The 19,215-nt window shown below is 32.1% G+C and overlaps 1 protein-coding gene across 1 annotated transcript in view; it reads left to right on the top strand.

The window, feature by feature from the left end:
* LOC108686338 overlaps positions 1 to 18,670 on the top strand; it is a 30,396-nt gene extending 11,726 nt beyond the window's left edge. Inside the window, exons 2-8 of the mRNA XM_018191600.1 lie at positions 10,445 to 10,685; positions 11,221 to 11,420; positions 11,868 to 12,071; positions 14,227 to 14,454; positions 14,987 to 15,312; positions 15,729 to 15,863; positions 16,394 to 18,670. Of these exons, the coding sequence (XP_018047089.1) occupies positions 10,445 to 10,685; positions 11,221 to 11,420; positions 11,868 to 12,071; positions 14,227 to 14,454; positions 14,987 to 15,312; positions 15,729 to 15,863; positions 16,394 to 18,301 (3,242 nt within the window). The 3' untranslated portion in view covers positions 18,302 to 18,670. The remainder of the gene's footprint in view (positions 1 to 10,444; positions 10,686 to 11,220; positions 11,421 to 11,867; positions 12,072 to 14,226; positions 14,455 to 14,986; positions 15,313 to 15,728; positions 15,864 to 16,393) is intronic.
* The last annotated feature ends 545 nt before the right edge of the window (positions 18,671 to 19,215 follow it).

Raw genomic sequence — 19,215 nt, 5'->3', positions numbered from 1 at the left:
GTAAGTAGTTGTAATATTCTTATAATTATTCATTGTTTAACGTGAGAATTACATTAAATTCATTATGTAAAATAATCAGAAATGTAAAATTTAATCAAGTTTAAAATTTATATGTAGCCACTGTGCAATAACATTTTTGTTTTTAACTCGTAACATATAATGAAACATATAATGAATCCTAATGGCTTTGAGACTTTTCCTAATTTTTTATATAGTAATAATTTGGAATAATTTTATGTTTCACAATTTTATTTTTCCTAGTTTTGAACTTAAAAAAATTAAAAAAAAATAAAATTAATACATAACAAAAATTTTAGTAGTTTACGAATTTTAGTAGATTTTTGTATATTCCTTTAACGAAAGTATGTGTTGCTATTACAGATTAAGAAATTATTTTAATTTCAAGCGCATGTATATTGGAACTTAATGTCGTTAAGATTATTGTAATTTTAATGTATAGTTGTTTGCAAATTAGCTTCAGTTGGATTTACTTTAATTTCTTGTGTTTGTTTTTTCATTGTAAAAGAGCAAATATGTCAAGATCAATTTTTTATCGAGCCTCTCTTTTATTATACTGACACAAGTGTAATAATCAAGATACTTATACTTGAAGAAGTTAGACTTTGCTCGATAACAGGTGATGTACGTGATCCGCTATTTGCTAGCGTGCGAGCATTAAAAAACGGTCTAATGAGCGAACGCGTAATTCGCTGGACATTTGCATGCACATGTGCGATCGGCATTGTGCCCGTAAAGCGCAACACTGATAACGGTACTTCAATGCAACAGAGTATAACGTATGATCCGTAATGATTTAAAACGTTCTTTCCTCGTACTTCTTGCTCTTGCATATTTCACTCACTTGGAAATTTTTTATTTTATTTACTTTAGAATATTTTGTTTACTCGAAATTTTTATTTTTATTTTTTTACTTTAGAATCATGACTTTTTTCAGCGGTTTGTGACGCCTAAGTTTCTAAAACCTTTTAAATCTCTCACGTTAGATTTGCTAATAATTAACACTTGACCATTTTGCTCACTCAAACATTTGTTTATTTTATTTACTTTAGAACCACTAACTTCTTACAGCAAGTCATGACGCTTAAGCTCCTAAAAGCAAAGTTCTCAAACCTCTCACTAGATTTCCTAATAATTAACACTCAGATACTTCGCTCATTTAGAAATTCTTTTTTTATTTTATTTACTTTAGAATTATGATTTCTTCCGACCAGTATATCATACTGTCTAAATTCCCAAAATTTATTAAGTATTTCAACATTAAACTTGTTGATAATTAACATTCAGATACTTTGCTTATTGAGAATTTTTTTATTTAATTTAAAACAATGACTTCTTTTAGCAAGTCGTGTGATGACTAAGTTCTCAAGACTTGTTAAATTTCTCATTATCATCTTAGAATAAATAATTAACAATCAGAATATATTAGGTGTCGCCAAAGAGAAATCGAATGTAAATGAAAACAACAAGTATGTCGGTTTGTAAGGTGTGTTCTAAAAAACGAACACTGCTGTTTGTAGAACATGTTTCTTGAAATTGCTCAATAAATCTGAATGGCAAAAGGTGGTTCAGAATAATCGAAATAATCTATTTCGACAAACATTCTTGCGAGGAAGAAAGAGAGAGCTTCGCACGACGGGATTTCGTCAGGTGCACATAGTATCGGTGCAGCGCGAAGGTGTCAGCCTGATCACCTCTGAGTTCACTCACCTCAAGTCACTGGAAACTGTGTCATCAGCCAATTTTAAAATCGCTACCAGTCTCGATCCTTCTCTTACCGTCGATCCTCCCGTTCTCCGATTCTCACCGTGGGATACTCCGTGAGCCGCAAATAGGCCGACTATCATTGTCTTTGGAGATCACAGAAAATCGGTGTCTTCGATGATGACCGACTCGGAAATTATACCACTAATTTCTGAGAACGAGATCGCGCGAAATCACGTGGCCTAAATCAAAAAGCAAAACCACCTCGATAATTATCTTCGTGATAATTATTCGCAAAGTGCTTAGTGCTCTTGAATCGCATCATTATTCCGCCAATGACAATTTCTCATTAATTCTCTTAATTTTCTCGATTTTGTGACATAGTACATAGTTATTATATATTTATTTATGTAGGGTGTCCCATTTCATCCGCCCGCATTATTTCTTAATGATGTATTCTTCATCTAATTCCGAGCCAATCTTTTCTCGACGGAAGTGTCGAGACACATGTCTTTCGCATGATTAACGAACGTGGATAAATACTGAACTAAATAATAATAGAAGAAAAAATGTACGACGAAAGCGCAACGTAGATCGTAGTACATGATTTAGTCGGAATTAATTAAGACTCCGTACAATTATATGGAAAATTGAGTCTCGGTGAAATGAGTTAGTTTTCACATGTAATATAGTTAATGAGCAAAAGATGTCACAAACACAGGACTCAATAATGGATCATTTGTTATCTATAGTCTAGTGTATCAAAGATACGAAACTTGAACAGAACATCCTTGATATTCCAACAAACAAGTGTTATTTATCGTTATTTTGAGATTTTAAAGACAAAATGACGTCTTTAATGTTATTTTGATGTCAAAATGATAAATAACATAATTTTGCTGAGACATCATTATAGCTCAAAAACTATTCATTATTGAGCTTTATATATATGGACGGTATTTATAATCCGTTTTTATTTCAAGCCTATCTTAAATAACATCTTAAGATATTAATACATCTTACATTTTAGGACTGTAATAAGATAATCTTAAATATAAGACTATGAATATCAATCTGTGACATCTTTAGTTCATCATCTTTATAAACTACAGTGTATGTGAAAACTAATTTATTTCATTGGCACTCAATTTTCCATATTAATGGGCTGGTTCTTTCATTTGACTGCTTGATATATTGCCGTTATGAATCGATAAATATTACGCTCTGGGGATTCTTCGTAGAATTGTGTCATAACGAAATTCAAAATTGGTCTGAAAATGCAAGGCATTTCGAGAGGCAAACTATGTGACTCGTTTCGCTTTCCAAGGACGTCGATCAACGATGTGACGAAACGATCAATGGATCGCGTGCCCATGCTCTTAATGACACGCGCTCATATGCTACTTCTGATTCACGTGAGAGAATTGCTATGAGGGTCTGCTGTCTACTGCGATTGTAAGTCTTAAATCGAGTATAATATATGTACTTACGAACGCGAAAGTTCGTTGTTATTATTCATTACGTAGACTGCAAATTCAATATAATAAGTATAATAAGTGACTTTATATATTTTTGTGATTTAATTTTCCATGTAAAAACACATTATGTTGCAAACAATAATAGATTTACGGAAAAAATAATTTTACCGAAGCATCTCAAAATTTAGATAGATACAAGTCTGAAAATAATTTTGTTAAATCATCAAAATAATTAACTCTAGCATGATGAGCAATATTGTAAAGTTTTGATATTATAGTAGTTTGGGTGTTTTACATAATTATTTTGATAATCCAATGAAATTATTTTCAAATTTGCATTTAGCTAAATTTTTTAATATTTCAGCAAAACTATTCTTTTCGTGTACACATTTAAAGTACACGAACGTCGTACACGAAGTACTTTACATCGTAAAGTATAGAGTTATTTTTACGCAGAAAACTAAACACGCATGTACATTAAAAATACTTGCCCATCTCGCCGCGATTTTTGTATGTATCCTTTTTATACACTTAAATTCTGTTCTAATAGTTTAAAGAATCATTTTGTTATATACAATACACATACACACACACACACACACACACACATATATATATATATATACAAATACAGAATGCAAAATTTTGGGCCATCATATATCATTATTAAGACTAAGATCTAAAAGATTAAGAAAGAAGATTTGAAATATATATTCACTCTTTTTTAATTAAGAAAAGAAATTATATGAAAGCACTTATTATTATATTACACACTTGAATTTGAAGTGCAAATGTACCACAAGTTCGTTTGCTATATATCCGGCGAACACTGAATCTGATTGTATGCTAATGTTTGGTCAAGGGAACAAACGGCTTACAAATATAAACATGAATGTCCCAATATTCGCAATTGATGTTCGTTCAGCGTTTATTCATTGAATGTTTATCAGCTTTAGATGGTGAATTTTCTTTATTGTTATTGTTGTTCTCGATTGTTTGCTCGCAAAAATTATGTCTGTAAAAGTACGAAACGAACACTCAGCAGATCCCGTTGCAAAGAGTCGTGATCAGACCTCGCCGTGACGTACCGTTAACCCTGCTCCTCCTCGTTTGTGATCGTAATCGGTCATCGTTCACTTAATCCGCTTCTCCCAATTAGGAATGTATGAGTGACCGTCATGTCACGAGTTGTCGATCTGTTACGAGGAAATGATTATTCTTCAGATGTTACTGTGAATTGTAAGCTTCCGTTATAATATATAAGTTCCCCTGAGATAAGATTTCGCTGTACTTTTATAACTGTAACTCGAAAAAAAGTAGATTCCTAACATCTTCGCACATAAGATCTCTTCTTGTAATTAGTTTAGTCTCGGGTCAGTCCCATTAAAAGGAAAGGCGGTGAATGTGGGGCGCCTTGTACACACGATACCTTTCTATGAACATGTATCTCTGATAACAGATTTCACACGCGGCATTCGAGTGTCGAAACTTCGACCGTGGCAAAACAACAATGCCATTGTTCGACAACAGTAATAAGCAATGTATGTACTCGGATTAGATTAACGTGAGTGAAATAGCTTTAATTAGTGTTTCACCGACGAAGAATCCTCGGAAAATATATAATTATATGATACCAAACGATTAATGTTAGTGTTAATGATATGTTGACATCATATTTTTCCACACTCGGGTCAATATAAATCGACAAAAAATAATTTATTATTAATGATGAAAGAGAAATTCGAGAAGACACATATTATTGAACGATTCCTCACAGCTCGTGCCATTACCGTGTAATTACCGTGAATTAATTACCGTGAGACATATCGTGCACAATATTACTGCGTGTGATATTTATCAGATAAATTCAATGATATTTTTTTACTAATGCCTGTTTCTACCGTATGTAATCTCGGTGTAGATTTAACTTACTCTTTTCTTAGTTTAAAGAATTATAAAAAAAAGAAATAAGAAGAATACATAAAAAATAGATTAAATAGTAAAGCTTGCTGAGCGAGTTTAACATCTGTAACTGAAAAGATTTACTGGTTCATTATATAAAGAAATTAGTTTGTAAGCAATTGTCAATGTGCTAATTTAGTTAATTCCTTGCTAAAATAAAAATTATAATATAACAACTGAAAGAAAAGATTGATTGCTAAGCAAATTAGATGGTAAAATATGACATAGCATTTTTAATTATTGTAGCTGCAGCAGCCAATTTTTGATTGCTGCAGCAGTCAATCTTTTCTTTCAATGAAGATAATGAAAATTATTAATGTAATAAGTTTTTTTTATTACAGCAAAAATATTCGCCATCTTAGCTAGTACGTTTTGTTAAAAATTTTGATCTATATATTTGATTGATTTTCATAAAAATAAGTTATCTTTGCTGTATTAAAGTTGTTATTACAATAAATATAATTTCCTATCGCTAATTTTATGAAGCTATACAACATTGCTACTTTAAGAAAACAGGCTATAGATTTACTGAATCAATAAATCAATTATTTTAACAAATCTTTTTTCCGTGAAAAAGAATTGAATCAAGATTAAAATTAATCAACATTGAAACAAAAATCTTCGATTTATTAAACTTTGATGCGATTGAAAGAGTAGAGTGACATTTAAAAAATTCTATTTTTTTCGATGAGGACTTTTTAACTTGGATTTGGATTCTTGTAACCGAATCCACTTTATTCATTTCTTATTTCAAGTAAAATAATTACGATTATTTAGGACGTTAATTGCGAAAATGAATTAGATAAAACGTGACCGTATGGTTAGAAAAGTTAGAAGCAATGTTCTCACAAATTATTATAAATAATATTAAATAATATTAAAATCATACATTTTGCTAAAGAAGAGTAAAAAATTTTCTTGTTTCTATTATAGAACTGTTTTTAACCACTTCAGGACATTCCTCAAGTTGTTTTTTGCGAAGAAATATTAGTATTTTATCAGAAAACGATAATGAATGTCACATAAATCATTGAAATATTGTTACAGACAATCTCTAGTTCTTCTCTCCGCCTTCGGTATCCGTGATTTCCCTTTTTCACCGCTCTCCCTCACTCGTTCATTTTGTGGAGCAACTTTAGTGAGCAAAAAGTCGAGCGGCACGCTCGCCTAAGTGACCATCGTACAACGACTAGTACTTCTCCGAGATCTCCCAGAGGCCTTTCCGATTTTCCTTTTGTCAGTTTCTCCGTTGCAATCAGTCCACTGGCATGGATTCTCATGCCTCTCCGTCTCGTTTTTCGCAAAACGAGTATCAGTCAGCAGATCGCTTTATTTTCACGAGTCATGAGAATGTAAATTAATCTGCCAACTCATTCCCATAGCTTCATTAAGTCGCTCGTACCAGACGCCTAGTTCCCATTCACTCCGATATGGAGACGACACTTTGGACCGCTTCTTTTGCCTTCTACTCTGAGGTAGCACTGGTCAAAACTGGGTTGTAAGGTCAGGATATGTTCGCCGACTCAATCGCTAACTACTTGACTTGCAAAGCGACGAGCATTAACCTGTCCAAGACGGTAAAGAGCGACTATAGAGAGAATGACCGAGTCTGCGGTTCGTCTGGAAAGCATTCTTCGGAATATCTAAATTCGGAATAATTGACTATTAAATTTTATAAATGTCTTCTTCTTTTACTAAAGAATATGACTTAGTTTATCACTGAAACCCATTTACCTTTAGTCGTTAATGGAAAATTATATATGCCTTGACAGCTTTGTCGAAAAAAAATCTACTCCAAGTTGGCCAGTAGGGTTTGCCATTAAAAAATAATGTGGCAGAAGTGGGACGCTTTGTATGTACGTGACGTGACATAAAATTTACGCGTAGTCATTGCAAATACATCGTTCGAGACAGTACGCTAAGAGGGTTAAAGTGTCACTATTTTCCAGTTACTTCGTAGCAATCTATTGTACGCGACAGTTCACTTCCTGTTTGTTTTATATTTTGAAATATATTGGAAAAAATCGTAAATTGCTTATGGCGTTATTAAAAAGACATTTCAATCAAATGGGATGAACGTTGCAGTTTCACATCGTAAGAATCTGATGGATAAAGAACGATTTAGGACAATGCGAATAATAATTTTCATCGCTGACCGTCGCTAACTGTAAAATTATCCTAAAATTGCGTAGGTATCCGCATATAATGTCATAGATGCGTTGGGAATTCTCCGAATCATCTTGAATGATTATAGTATTCTTTGAAAGAAGGATGGGAATCATAAAATTTAGGTATTCTTCTACATTCTCTTCGCGCGCAGAAAGTGTATAAGCAAGTGTATATGATATGGCGCTATCTTAATCATCTCGAAGAATACAATAAAATTCACTTATAAATAAACATAAAATGTCTTAATTTTTCAACGTAAATCCCTGACCCCTATATTTTTTAGCATATTTTTCTAGCATTATAGATCTTTCACAGTTAAGATCTTTCAATGAATTTTGCTGCGGTATTGTTTTTCATCTTTCTTTAGCGGTGCATTACACAAATAGCATTTGATAAAACACAGAACAATTATTGCAATATGCGTTTTCTAATTGTATATATTTTACTTTCTCTAGAACATTACGGGGTTTTTCTCCAGAATATTCTCATATTCTGGATTCAATAGAAAAACTATTATAAATTTTTCTTCTTAGTTTTCAACGTTTCATCTCTTCATTGTATCACGTTAAATCGATTTTAATTAAAATTCATAATAAGAATAATAAGTAGCAAATACATCCTTGGCGAATTATGTTGAATAATTAATAAATTTAATGTTCATAATTTAATTTTCATAAAGACTTTAATAACGCCAACTCTCTTACAAGGTCAGACTCTGTTTATTCATTTATTACTATTTCGAATTGTGATGTCAGAAGTGAGAAATACCCTAAAAATTTTGCAAAATTTTGTATATTCTAATATGAAAATACAATTCAATAAAACAGCACTTATAATCGATAAAACCTTGTAAATATATTAAAAATTCTTTTCTTGTTAATTAAATAATAAATAACCATTTATCTGGAAATAAATTATGCATATACTAAAAACGAAATAAACTGTAATATGTCAACAAACTATTAACAACAAACTATTAAATTAATAATATTAAATCGATCGATTAAATTAATAATATATAGAAATTAATATGTTTAATTTCTCGCTGAAATAAGAAGACAATTTTCAATTTATAAATTTATACCATTGATTATATAAATATTGTTTTATATTAAAAAATATATTTATTCAAATATAATTTGTAAGAATTTGATGTGTTTTCTTGTTTCTGACGTCATAATCTGAAAAAGTAGTAGTGAGTGAACAGTAGCCTTAATTACAGTCGTTCACTGTTGAATAATTAACCGTCTTCTGTTAACATTTTCAGTGGCATCAAGCTGTGCTTGTAAAAGGGAAAACATGGAAATCACCGCGATTTAAATTAAATACGCTTACAATGACTTTAATGCCACATTTACTGACACGCACGATCGCGATTGCGTGTTCTACTAGCTACAATTCTTTATCGATCATTTTATGTAAATTATACGTTATATATTATAAATTCTCAATAACATATAAAATTCATCATACTTGTTACGGGCTTTTAACATTGCTGTAACATTCTTGAAATATTTACAATGACTTAAATAAGATATTATTATTATTATGCTTGTGCCCCCCCCCTCCCTTTAGTAATTATTTAACACTATGTGTATGATTTATTTTTATCATTTATCCGTTGTTTTTATCAATTATTTTGCAATCTTTTCTTTTGAAAAAGAAAAATAAATAAACTTCTTCAACTGAAACTCAATATTAAAATTCAATAATTATCACTTAAATCATCTCTTCAATTAAAAATAGCTTTGGATCTAACAAAAAATCTAATATGACTTTTAACACTGCTGTTCAAATAAACGTAATATTCAAATAAAAATAATGTTCAAAAAACATCCTTGAACCAATGTTCAAAGTAAATTTATAATAATTTAAATAAAATTTCATTACATTTTTATTTTAAATTTTTGTCAAACTATCTAATACTGTATAAGACTTATTACTTACTTTATTACACTAAAATATCTTTACGATTTATCCGATTACTTTTATCAACTTTGCAATTTCTATTCTGAAGAAAAGAAGTAAATAAACTTCTTTATCTGAAACTTGTTTGTTGAAGAAAAACAAATAACTTGAGATCTAATAAAGATTCTGTTATAGTTCTTTTGATACCGTTATAACATTCAAAGTATTGGGTTGTCCGGAAAGTTCGTGCCGACTAAAATTTAAATTTTAGTATACATTTATTAAATTAAAATTTTCTGCGTTTCAATTTTCCTTCAACATCGGCACGAACTTTCCGGACGACCCAATAGATTTATAATCAAATTTTATTATATTTGTCTTTAACAATTACTACATAATACTATGTGGAACGTATTATTTTATTTTACTAAAAATACTTTTACGATTATTACTTGTTTTACCCGATTGTTTTTTTTGTAATCTTCTCTTTATCTGATTGCTATTTTCTCTTCTGTAAAAGACAAATAAATAAGCTTCTTGGCCTAAAGCTTATTTCGTTAAAATTCATCAATTACTTTTGTTAAGAAAAAAAAATTAACTTGAATCTAACAAAGAACCGCAAACTACAGACATTTGTCGATGCCTTTTATCTGATCAATATCTTAGGAGCACTCCTCTGTTAGGAGTGTGCATCTGCTACAGATTATAATTGAATTACGGGACTGGTAATAACAAAATTGATATAATAATAAGCAATGAAGCTTAAAAGAGGGAATACCTATCATTTTATCAAGTGTAAAATATTGCTGTAGCGTTCCAGGAAATTGTTATTCAGGCGTTATACTAATAATGATAGCGGCCGCAAGCCATGAACCGGGAAAGCCGTTACAAATATTAGCGCAAATAGCGTACCGAAATGCTCTTTAACCATTGAATAAACTTTACTTGAATTTACAAGAATTAGACATACACTTTCAAAACTAAACATACTCTTTCGAAACGTGATTGATAAAATAATTGATAACACTTAATTTCTCCAATTTCTAATAACAAACGGTTCTTTAATTAAATAACTTTTTACATAAAGTTAATTAATTCTGTCTGTTAGCTAAATTTATTAACATAAAATGACGCAAAACAAAATGCATTATGTATCTATAAATGTTATATGTATCTTTTTTCATTATGTAACAATATTTCAGCAGAACCCATTGCGGGACAGGTGTTCTCGTCTTTCGATGAAAGTTTGGACGAAAAGAACGACGCGGAAATTTTTCGCGCTGTCGTCGAGTCAATGAGACAATGGATGCTTCACAAAAGGGTTAATCATAGAGGAAAAAGAGAGGTGTCCAAGGTTTGCTATGAGGACATCGGATGCTTCGAGGATACTGGACCCTTCAGTTATTTGGAGATGCTACCGTCACCGCCAAAAGACGTCGGAACTAGGTAAAAAATACGAAAGATATCTGATAGCATGTACAAAAAACGTCCTAGTTGACACTAATTAAAAGTGACATAACATTAATATTATATTTTCGCACTCAATGATGTAACTATTATGTAACATCATGTTATATAGCCTTGGCCGAAAGTATTAATAATTGTACTTTTTTATTTACCTAGAGTTCTTTTATTTACTCACTTATTAGTTATCGGCATTATATAAGTTTAAAGTTATTTTTTCAAAACAAAGATAATTCACAGCAAATGTCGTAAGTCAAATTTTAATTAAAACATTAAATAATAGTTATATATACTAAAATGCTTAATACTTTTGACCCAGATTACATTTTATTTAGTGTGAAATTACAACATAGACGTTATGTTACCTTTATTTGATAATCGACTAGGGTGGTGTAAACTCTATTATGGAAAATATGTGATATTGTATTACGTGATAATGTGTGCGTGAGACCATATAATTGCGATATAAAATATTTTCATTTAAAAAAATTGTGTAATTGGCATTCTCTTTCGCCAGATTCATTGTATATGGAAGTAGAAAAGCAAGATCGATCCCTATGGAAGTACCCGCCGATAATATAAATGATAACGTCCGCCGTGCCATAGACCCTAATCTTCCAACCAAAGTGATCGTGCATGGATTTGGAAGCGATTGCAACCATTTATGGGTTTACGATATGCGATCCGCGTTAATGAGCATCCACGATTGCAATATAGGTATTTATGTAACAAAATTTACGTAACTATTTTAATGGCTCGTGTCCAACTGATCTTAAGAAATAAAAACCTGGCCTACATCTCTTAATACAAGAATTTGCAGAAAGTTTAACGGTAAACGTTGCTTCTCTATTTTTTCTAACAAAAATATATTATTTTATAAAGTCTATTAAATATTATAATTATTTGTCAATAAATTAATTTCCTTTAATAATAATGCAATAGTGAGGCTTGTATAATAATATATTTATATGTTTATAATTATGCTGTTTAGGCATAGATTGTGAGATGCAATTATATAATTTAATAAATTCACGAATGTTCACTTTTTATTCATAAATATATAGTAATTAAACAAGTAATTACGGTTCTTACAAGCATGTATGCATAAATGTTCTTTTCGTTGAATGCTAACTGCATAATTTTAACTGCATTACGCACTTCTAGTTTGCGTGGATTGGGGACCTGGTAGCGCTGTACCCAATTATGTAAGGGCAGCGGCCAATACACGATTAGTTGGCCGACAATTGGCAAAATTAATTCGTAGTTTAAACGTGCCGCTGGAAAAAGTACATTTGATAGGATTTAGTCTGGGAGCCCACGTAGCTGGATTTGCCGGTGCTGAGCTCGGAAATGTCTCTAGAATTACCGGTAAGTCAAACATTTCACACGTGATCACTGCGATCTTATCGTATAAAATTTTACGTAAAATCGAGTTTTTACGTAATTCAACAGATATTTAAATAACAACTCTTTATGGTGAAACCATAATGTATGCAAATCGAGTCTTCAGGTAAGGGAGATCGACATCGATTGTCACAGTTTTTGAATGATAACTTTAGAAAAAGAAATGGACGTAAGATTTTAAAGCATTATATAAGTTATAATACATCTATATATTAGATATTAAAAAATTATATATTAATTAGATATTAAATATTATCTTGACTACATTATCGTACATGACTACATATTGGCAAAATACTTTCGACAAGTTTCAAGAAAAAAAAAACATTGCATGTACTTCAAGGCCAAATATATTTTAACCTTAATCAATTTCGAAATTTTAATTGATATTTATAGGTTCAGTGTACTTTAAATTAATACATCTATGTTTAATGTTAACATAATTGAACGTATTTTCTTTTATTTCAAAGATTAAAATTTGAATAATAAGATTATGTAACTTAAAATTATGTAAGATCATAAATAATTTTTCACAAAGTATTTAAAAAAAATTAAGGTCCTGGATTCGCGAATTAACCGAATAGGATTGAACTATTTTTATCGGCTATTTTTATCTAACAAATATATTTTTTAAAAGCGATATATTTTTTATATTACGCATTTATATCGTGATGTGATTTTCAATTTATTCTATGTTACATTTGCAATAGCATCATTTCTCCTACGACATTAACTCAGATCATTGTATTCATTTGTATTTGCATTGACTTGAATTGTCAACAATAATCTCCGTGTAAATTTCTTGTGTGCAAAATATCTCGATGATCGCAATCTGGCCAATCGAGCACAATCTCTTGCGTATAATCGATTATTAGAGAGTAACTGTAACAAGGTCCCGCTCTCGGCAACCATTTCGATGCATTTAAATGCTTGCTGCATTCTATGCCTCTTACCTCGACACGCGCTGATGCCTTTTAATCGAATATCAACACGGTGAATTATCGATCGTGAGTTTTTTTCACTAATTGTAAATAGGTACCATATGTATACTTGGGTTTCTCCGGATTTCTTTTTCCGGGATTTTGACAAAATGAGACGAGCATTTCTCAAATTTTAAATTATTACACTAGGAAAAATGTTTTATTTTATAAATTAAAATTTTGCTGTAACTACAAAAATTTAGTTAAAATATACCGAACAATAATTGTTATAAAATATACCGAATAAAATTATCTTATGTAAAATAAATTGTTCAGTTTATATAAACAAATTTTTTTGTTATTTATAAAGCAAAAAAATGTATTTCATAGAAGCAAATTTTTTCTTATATGTGTAAAGAAGAAAATGGCTATTAAAAAAAATGCTTCAACTAAAAGTACTAAATTTTTTTCTTAATGCAGAGCAAATGATATCTTTCCGCTGATTACTCGTTTTACGCTATTTCGACGCTATTTTACATAAGTAAAATTAAGAAGAAACAATTCTTTCCGTAATTTGCACCTAATTCGCTGTCACGAGTATTTCATTAATTTCGAATTGTGTTTTATTCATTTATATCTTTTAACGTGACCTCCCTTAATATTTTTATAAAGTTTTAATAAAGAGAAATTTATTTTCCAAACTTGAGAAGTAATTTATACACCCTTTCATTGCCGTTTCACGCTTTTTCAAGGTTATTTATTCCATGTAAAGCTTTTTTGCAACTTTTATCCCGATTTCATACATTCACCATCGCAAATGTAAATGAATAGCCAATTACGCGTGACGCGTAAAGTAAAAATATTATCTATAATAATTCACGTACCTACAGGAGCAACCGGTTGATATTTTTACGGTAAGCGTATTTACTAACTTTACTTTAATTTAGCATCCGAATGCTTATCCATAATGCTGACTGCCTCTATTGGAAACTGAAATGAAATTTCTCTTAAAATGTGATAGCAATCTTCGCGAAAATGATTGCAGAGATGCCAAAGACCATTACTTACAACTTTCTAGATCAATAATAGTTCTCTATTTTTTATATTTTTATGATCATTATTCTAAGCATTTAATTATAATGAAAAACTCATAGCTTAGAGGATTATGGAATACACATTCTGTTTTCGTATGTCAATAGGATTGGATCCCGCAGGGCCACTTTTCGAATCGCATGATCCGAGAGTTCGTTTAGATGCAACGGATGCAAATTTCGTCGATGTTATTCACAGCAATGGTGAGCAGCTCATCTTGGGTGGACTCGGCTCATGGCAGCCTATGGGTGACGTAGATTATTATCCGAACGGTGGAAAAATGCAAAGCGGATGTTCGAATATTTTTGTTGGTGCCGTTTCTGACATTATTTGGTGTAAGTTCACCTTATGTATATCGTTATAAAAAATATCCAAAGTTGACATCTCAGAATCTGTCATACAGGACAGTTTTGCTGAAACTATCTATAAAATTTTAGCTAGATACAGATCTGAAAAGAATTTTATTAGATCATCTAAATAATTATTTAGCAATTTTAAGCATGATAAGCAATGCTGTCAAATATTTTATCATTCTTGTATATTTTTGCAGTTTGAGCTTTCTTCATAATTATTTTCATGTGGTCCAACAAAATTATTTTCATAGCTATATCTAACTAAATTTTTTTACTTCAGCAAAGCCATCCTTTCTATGCCCCTTAATTTTTTATTATTCGAATTATAATTATGCTAACATGACATCACTCGTAAAAAAAGCAAAACAAATATGTTTATTTTAATAACAATAATTCAAATTTGCAATACAATTGTGTAACATAAAAATATTGAGTAGATTAAATAGATCCAACTTCGGAAGTTAAAATACAAAGTAATGAATCTCTATATTATATAACAATGTAATCGTTACAGCGAGTGCGGTCGAGGGGAGATCGTTGTGCAATCATCGTCGGGCGTACAAGTTCTTCACCGACTCCGTAAGTCCGAAATGCCGATTTCCAGCGTTCCCTTGTGAACAAGGATATGATGGCTTATTGAAGGGTGATTGTTTCCCCTGCGGCATGGATGGTACTGATCGACCTTGCGGCGACATGGGTTATTACAGTAACGAATCACCTGCCAGAGGCCAGCTTTATTTAGTAACGAGAGATGAGGAGCCTTTTTGCGCTCATCAATATCAGATCAAGGTCTATAATAGTCGCAGTGAGAGATCCACCAAGACCTATGGCAAGCTTCAGGTGAGCGTCCGAGACGAAATCTTTCAACGAGTAGCAAATAGCAATGAGGATTCCACTTCTCTGTTTCACAGAAAAAACGAAATTTTTAAGATACTTCAGCAAAATTGTTCTTTTTGTATGCAAATTTGTCATACATTCATATAATTTACATTCATATAATTTAATACAATACTTACAATTAGAAATTATTATTTCTGTTCTATTCTATTTTCAAATAAAAAATGTATTGTAAATAAAAATAAAATATAGAATAAAAAAAAAATATAGAAATTAGAAATTATTTCTGCTTTACTTTTGCTGTACAGCTTTCACGAATTTTTCAGATAGTTTCTTCGTCTTATTGTTAGATTGAAAATAAAAGTGAAAGTTCTAAAATCTTTTTCATGATAAATATCTCAGTCTTGGATTTTTTTCAGATTACACTTGTGGGAAAAAGTTCTTACAATGATACGTTTGCGATGACTCGCAAGGATGAAGAACTTTTGGTAGGAGCCATTCTTCAAAAAATCGTCGTACCGCATCCTGCAGTCACTCATCTCGAAGCGATCGAAGTAAGTGTATTGATTATATTGATATATTAATTATATTTCCATATTGAGAGTTAAATTTCGACACAAGTAGTAATTTATATCTTTGCACAACTAAAACTTACTTGTGTTTTATTTTTTGCTGTAATTACATGAACACAGACTTTTAATTAACATATTTTTTAGAAAAATACTATAAAATTCTACTTTAACATTAGTATAATTAATTGTTAATTTACATTTGAGATGTCAGACGTCTTATCGAAATAATCCATGCGTTCTTATGCCAGTTTTTACCAATGTAGTTTAATTTAATCTAATTCTTCAACTAGTTCTTAATTTTTATCTAATTCTATCTCTAATTGAATTCAAAAAAGATGAAGAATAAGTTGATAGAAATATACATAAGTTAGTAGAAACAGGCATTAATAAATCAGAATAAAGAATTAAAAACATCAAAATCAGCTATTGATTCTACATTACTACATACAATGAATTAGATAATTATTTTAATTTAAAATAATTAATTGTTGTAATTATTTTTATGTTAACAGATCAAATACACGGCATATAGTGGCTGGATATCGTCCGGATTGGTGTCGTGGACCATTGACAAGGTGGCAATAATCGATAGTTTCGGCAAGATTCTCTCGGTTTGTAAGAAGGGCTTGATTCTAGAATCTGCTCGGTCAGTTTACCTACCCCTTTATCCCGGCGAATGCAACATACCTTTGGATACTGACAACTCCACTGTATCTTCCTCGGTACCAATACTCGAACACGTAGAGGTGGAGAACAGACAGGGTGGCATAGGACCTTTTACGAAAGAGCAAAACTACGACACAAAGGATCCTCCAAGATACTCCATGGAAATTCTGCCGACAGAGAGAACGTCGCAAAGACGAAATCTCGGTCCGTTCACGAAGGAGCAGAATCGACGCGTCTCCGAGATCGAGACGGTGACATCCTTCGAGGATGCAGAAAAGCGGCGCAACGTCGCGAATCCGTGGATCATCCTGGACATATCCGGTGATGGCGACTCAAACTCGCTGGAGAACGCAGAGTCAGAGCAAGGACGGAGCTTTTCCGGTGCCACGAATCTGATCTACCATGCCTCGACAGTGTCGGAGCGTGTTGTTGAGACCACCGTGACCACTGTTGCGACTACTACGGAGTACTTGTCGGAGATCAGAGAACCGGTATTGCGTCCGAGTAAGAAAGACGCTGGTCGATCGCTCAAGCTGCCCGAGATCACGGAACCGATTCTGCGTCCACGCGCTACCAGGCACAACACGCGGAACGAGGTGATATCACACGAGAAGCAACATGACGAGATACAGGAGACGTCGTCGACCTCCACGAGAGCGTTCACCGTGCAGTTTCTACCTGAGCGATTGGCTGGTATCCTGGCGCAAGCGGAACGATACGCTCGACAAACTCTGTTGCCCCTGATCTCGCAGTACACACCAAGCTTTGTGACTGGTATACGGCACGAAGAGCCAAAGTATTTCCCTCTTTTGAATGATATAGTGCGTCCAAGAAGCATCGATAACACTGCAGAGATCAGTAGGACGACTAGTCGATCATGGAACAGGGATCAAATCCTGCGGGTGGAAATCGGTCAACGCAAGTCCGAGAAGTTCAACCTCGACGATAAACGTTATGAGGAATCCTCGAGTGCTCAAACGGAGAAGAACAAAAACGAGCATACTATATCGAGAGTTGAGGAATCGCCGATGATAGTCGAGGCTGTGTATCCGGAGAAGTCAGTAAGCACCAATTCCACCAGTCTCGAGACGAAAGCAGCAAGCAAGGATAGTGATTGGCAACCAATTGGTGAACCGATTAGTGAATCGACTTTGAAGAATTCTCTGTCGCGAAGGGATTCAAACGTTTCGCGATCACTGGACTGGTCGCTCGATCATAGTCATGACTGGACTTTGCAAAAGGCCAACGCAAATGTGGAAACTGAAGTCAAACCTGACAATGACTGGATTCCGATCATGATCAAGAGCGATATTATTTCAACGACCGCGCGAATTGCGAGTGAATTGTCGAGTGAAGAAACAGTGACGACGACGATCCCGACGATGGAGATCGATACCGTCGACAATTCGCAAAAATCTACCGAAGCTAGCATCTTCGATGAGGCGAAAAAGGAAGCCACGATCGCAAACACGTATGAGAGGAAATTCATACCTCTAATTGACTTCGAGGAGACGACCAGCGACCTGTCCTCGTTGACTGACATTAACGATGTTTCGAGTTCTACAACAGTTGCCACGCATATCCAGAAGATTCCGCGATACAAGACAACAAAAAGTGCCAGAAATATAATACATCCCACGATGATGTTTCCATACGCTTATGAGCGAAAAAATGATCCCAGAACGAGATATATACCGCTGATCCCAGAAGAGGATATGGGCAGAGCCTATCCGATGCTCGAAAGGGATCGTTAATATTACGTATACTAAAAAATGATTTAAAAATGAGACTCAAGTTTTTTTTTAATTAAAATATTCGCAAAATGCAAGATCATATCTTCTAAAACACCTTATTTGACATTATTTATTAAGATTGTAAAACAAACTTTATATTTCTTCGGTAAAATTCGGAATTTATTTCTATAAGGTCTCTTTGTTTATATATTGTAAAAACATCAAAAATTCAGAAACTTATGGGATTACCGGCATCATGTTAGTGAACGAAAGATAAATAACTTAGGATTGTTTTAATTAGATAAGAATGTTTCCATGATTCGGATTTCTAAAAATCTAAGGAAAACTATCTGTTATTTCGGGAATGAATAAAATTGTGAATTCCCAATATTGCTTGATTCAAATTATTAAAAAATTATAACTTGTACTACAAGAATAATTTTTTATCGACAACTTTATTTTTAAGTTGGAAAATTTGATTTATAATAAATCTTTTTCAAAATAAATTTTAAAATGAAATTTTGTTGCGAAGGGTACAACTAACAATCTGTGATGAGAAATAATGCGATTTAAAATCAGTTCAAACTCTTCTTATCGCTTGTCTCAAAATTAAACGATCTGTTTCTTATATTATATAATGATGATATTAGATATAAAATAAAAAGATAAGTATAATTTTTGATGAAATAAAATATCGTGTCTTGTAATAATTGTCGTGTATGTTGTCTTATTGACAAACAAGTGCTTTTTCTTAATGAGCTCATAAAAATAATTGTATTAAAATTGTAGAAAAAAATCGCTAATTTTTCCTTTGGTCATTAGCATTGTTAAGACTTAATGACTTTAGAAAAAAATCTTTAATAACTTTCCTTTTTTTTCATAAAAATTGGGAGCCCTTAACTTTATTACTTTTGTATATATATATATATATATAT

Source organism: Atta colombica, unplaced genomic scaffold (assembly GCF_001594045.1).
Source record: "Atta colombica isolate Treedump-2 unplaced genomic scaffold, Acol1.0 scaffold175, whole genome shotgun sequence".
In the NCBI taxonomy this organism is placed as follows: Eukaryota; Metazoa; Arthropoda; class Insecta; order Hymenoptera; family Formicidae; genus Atta; species Atta colombica.
The sequence above is the reverse complement of the archived record's forward strand: the minus strand, read 5'-3'. Positions and strand labels throughout refer to the sequence as shown.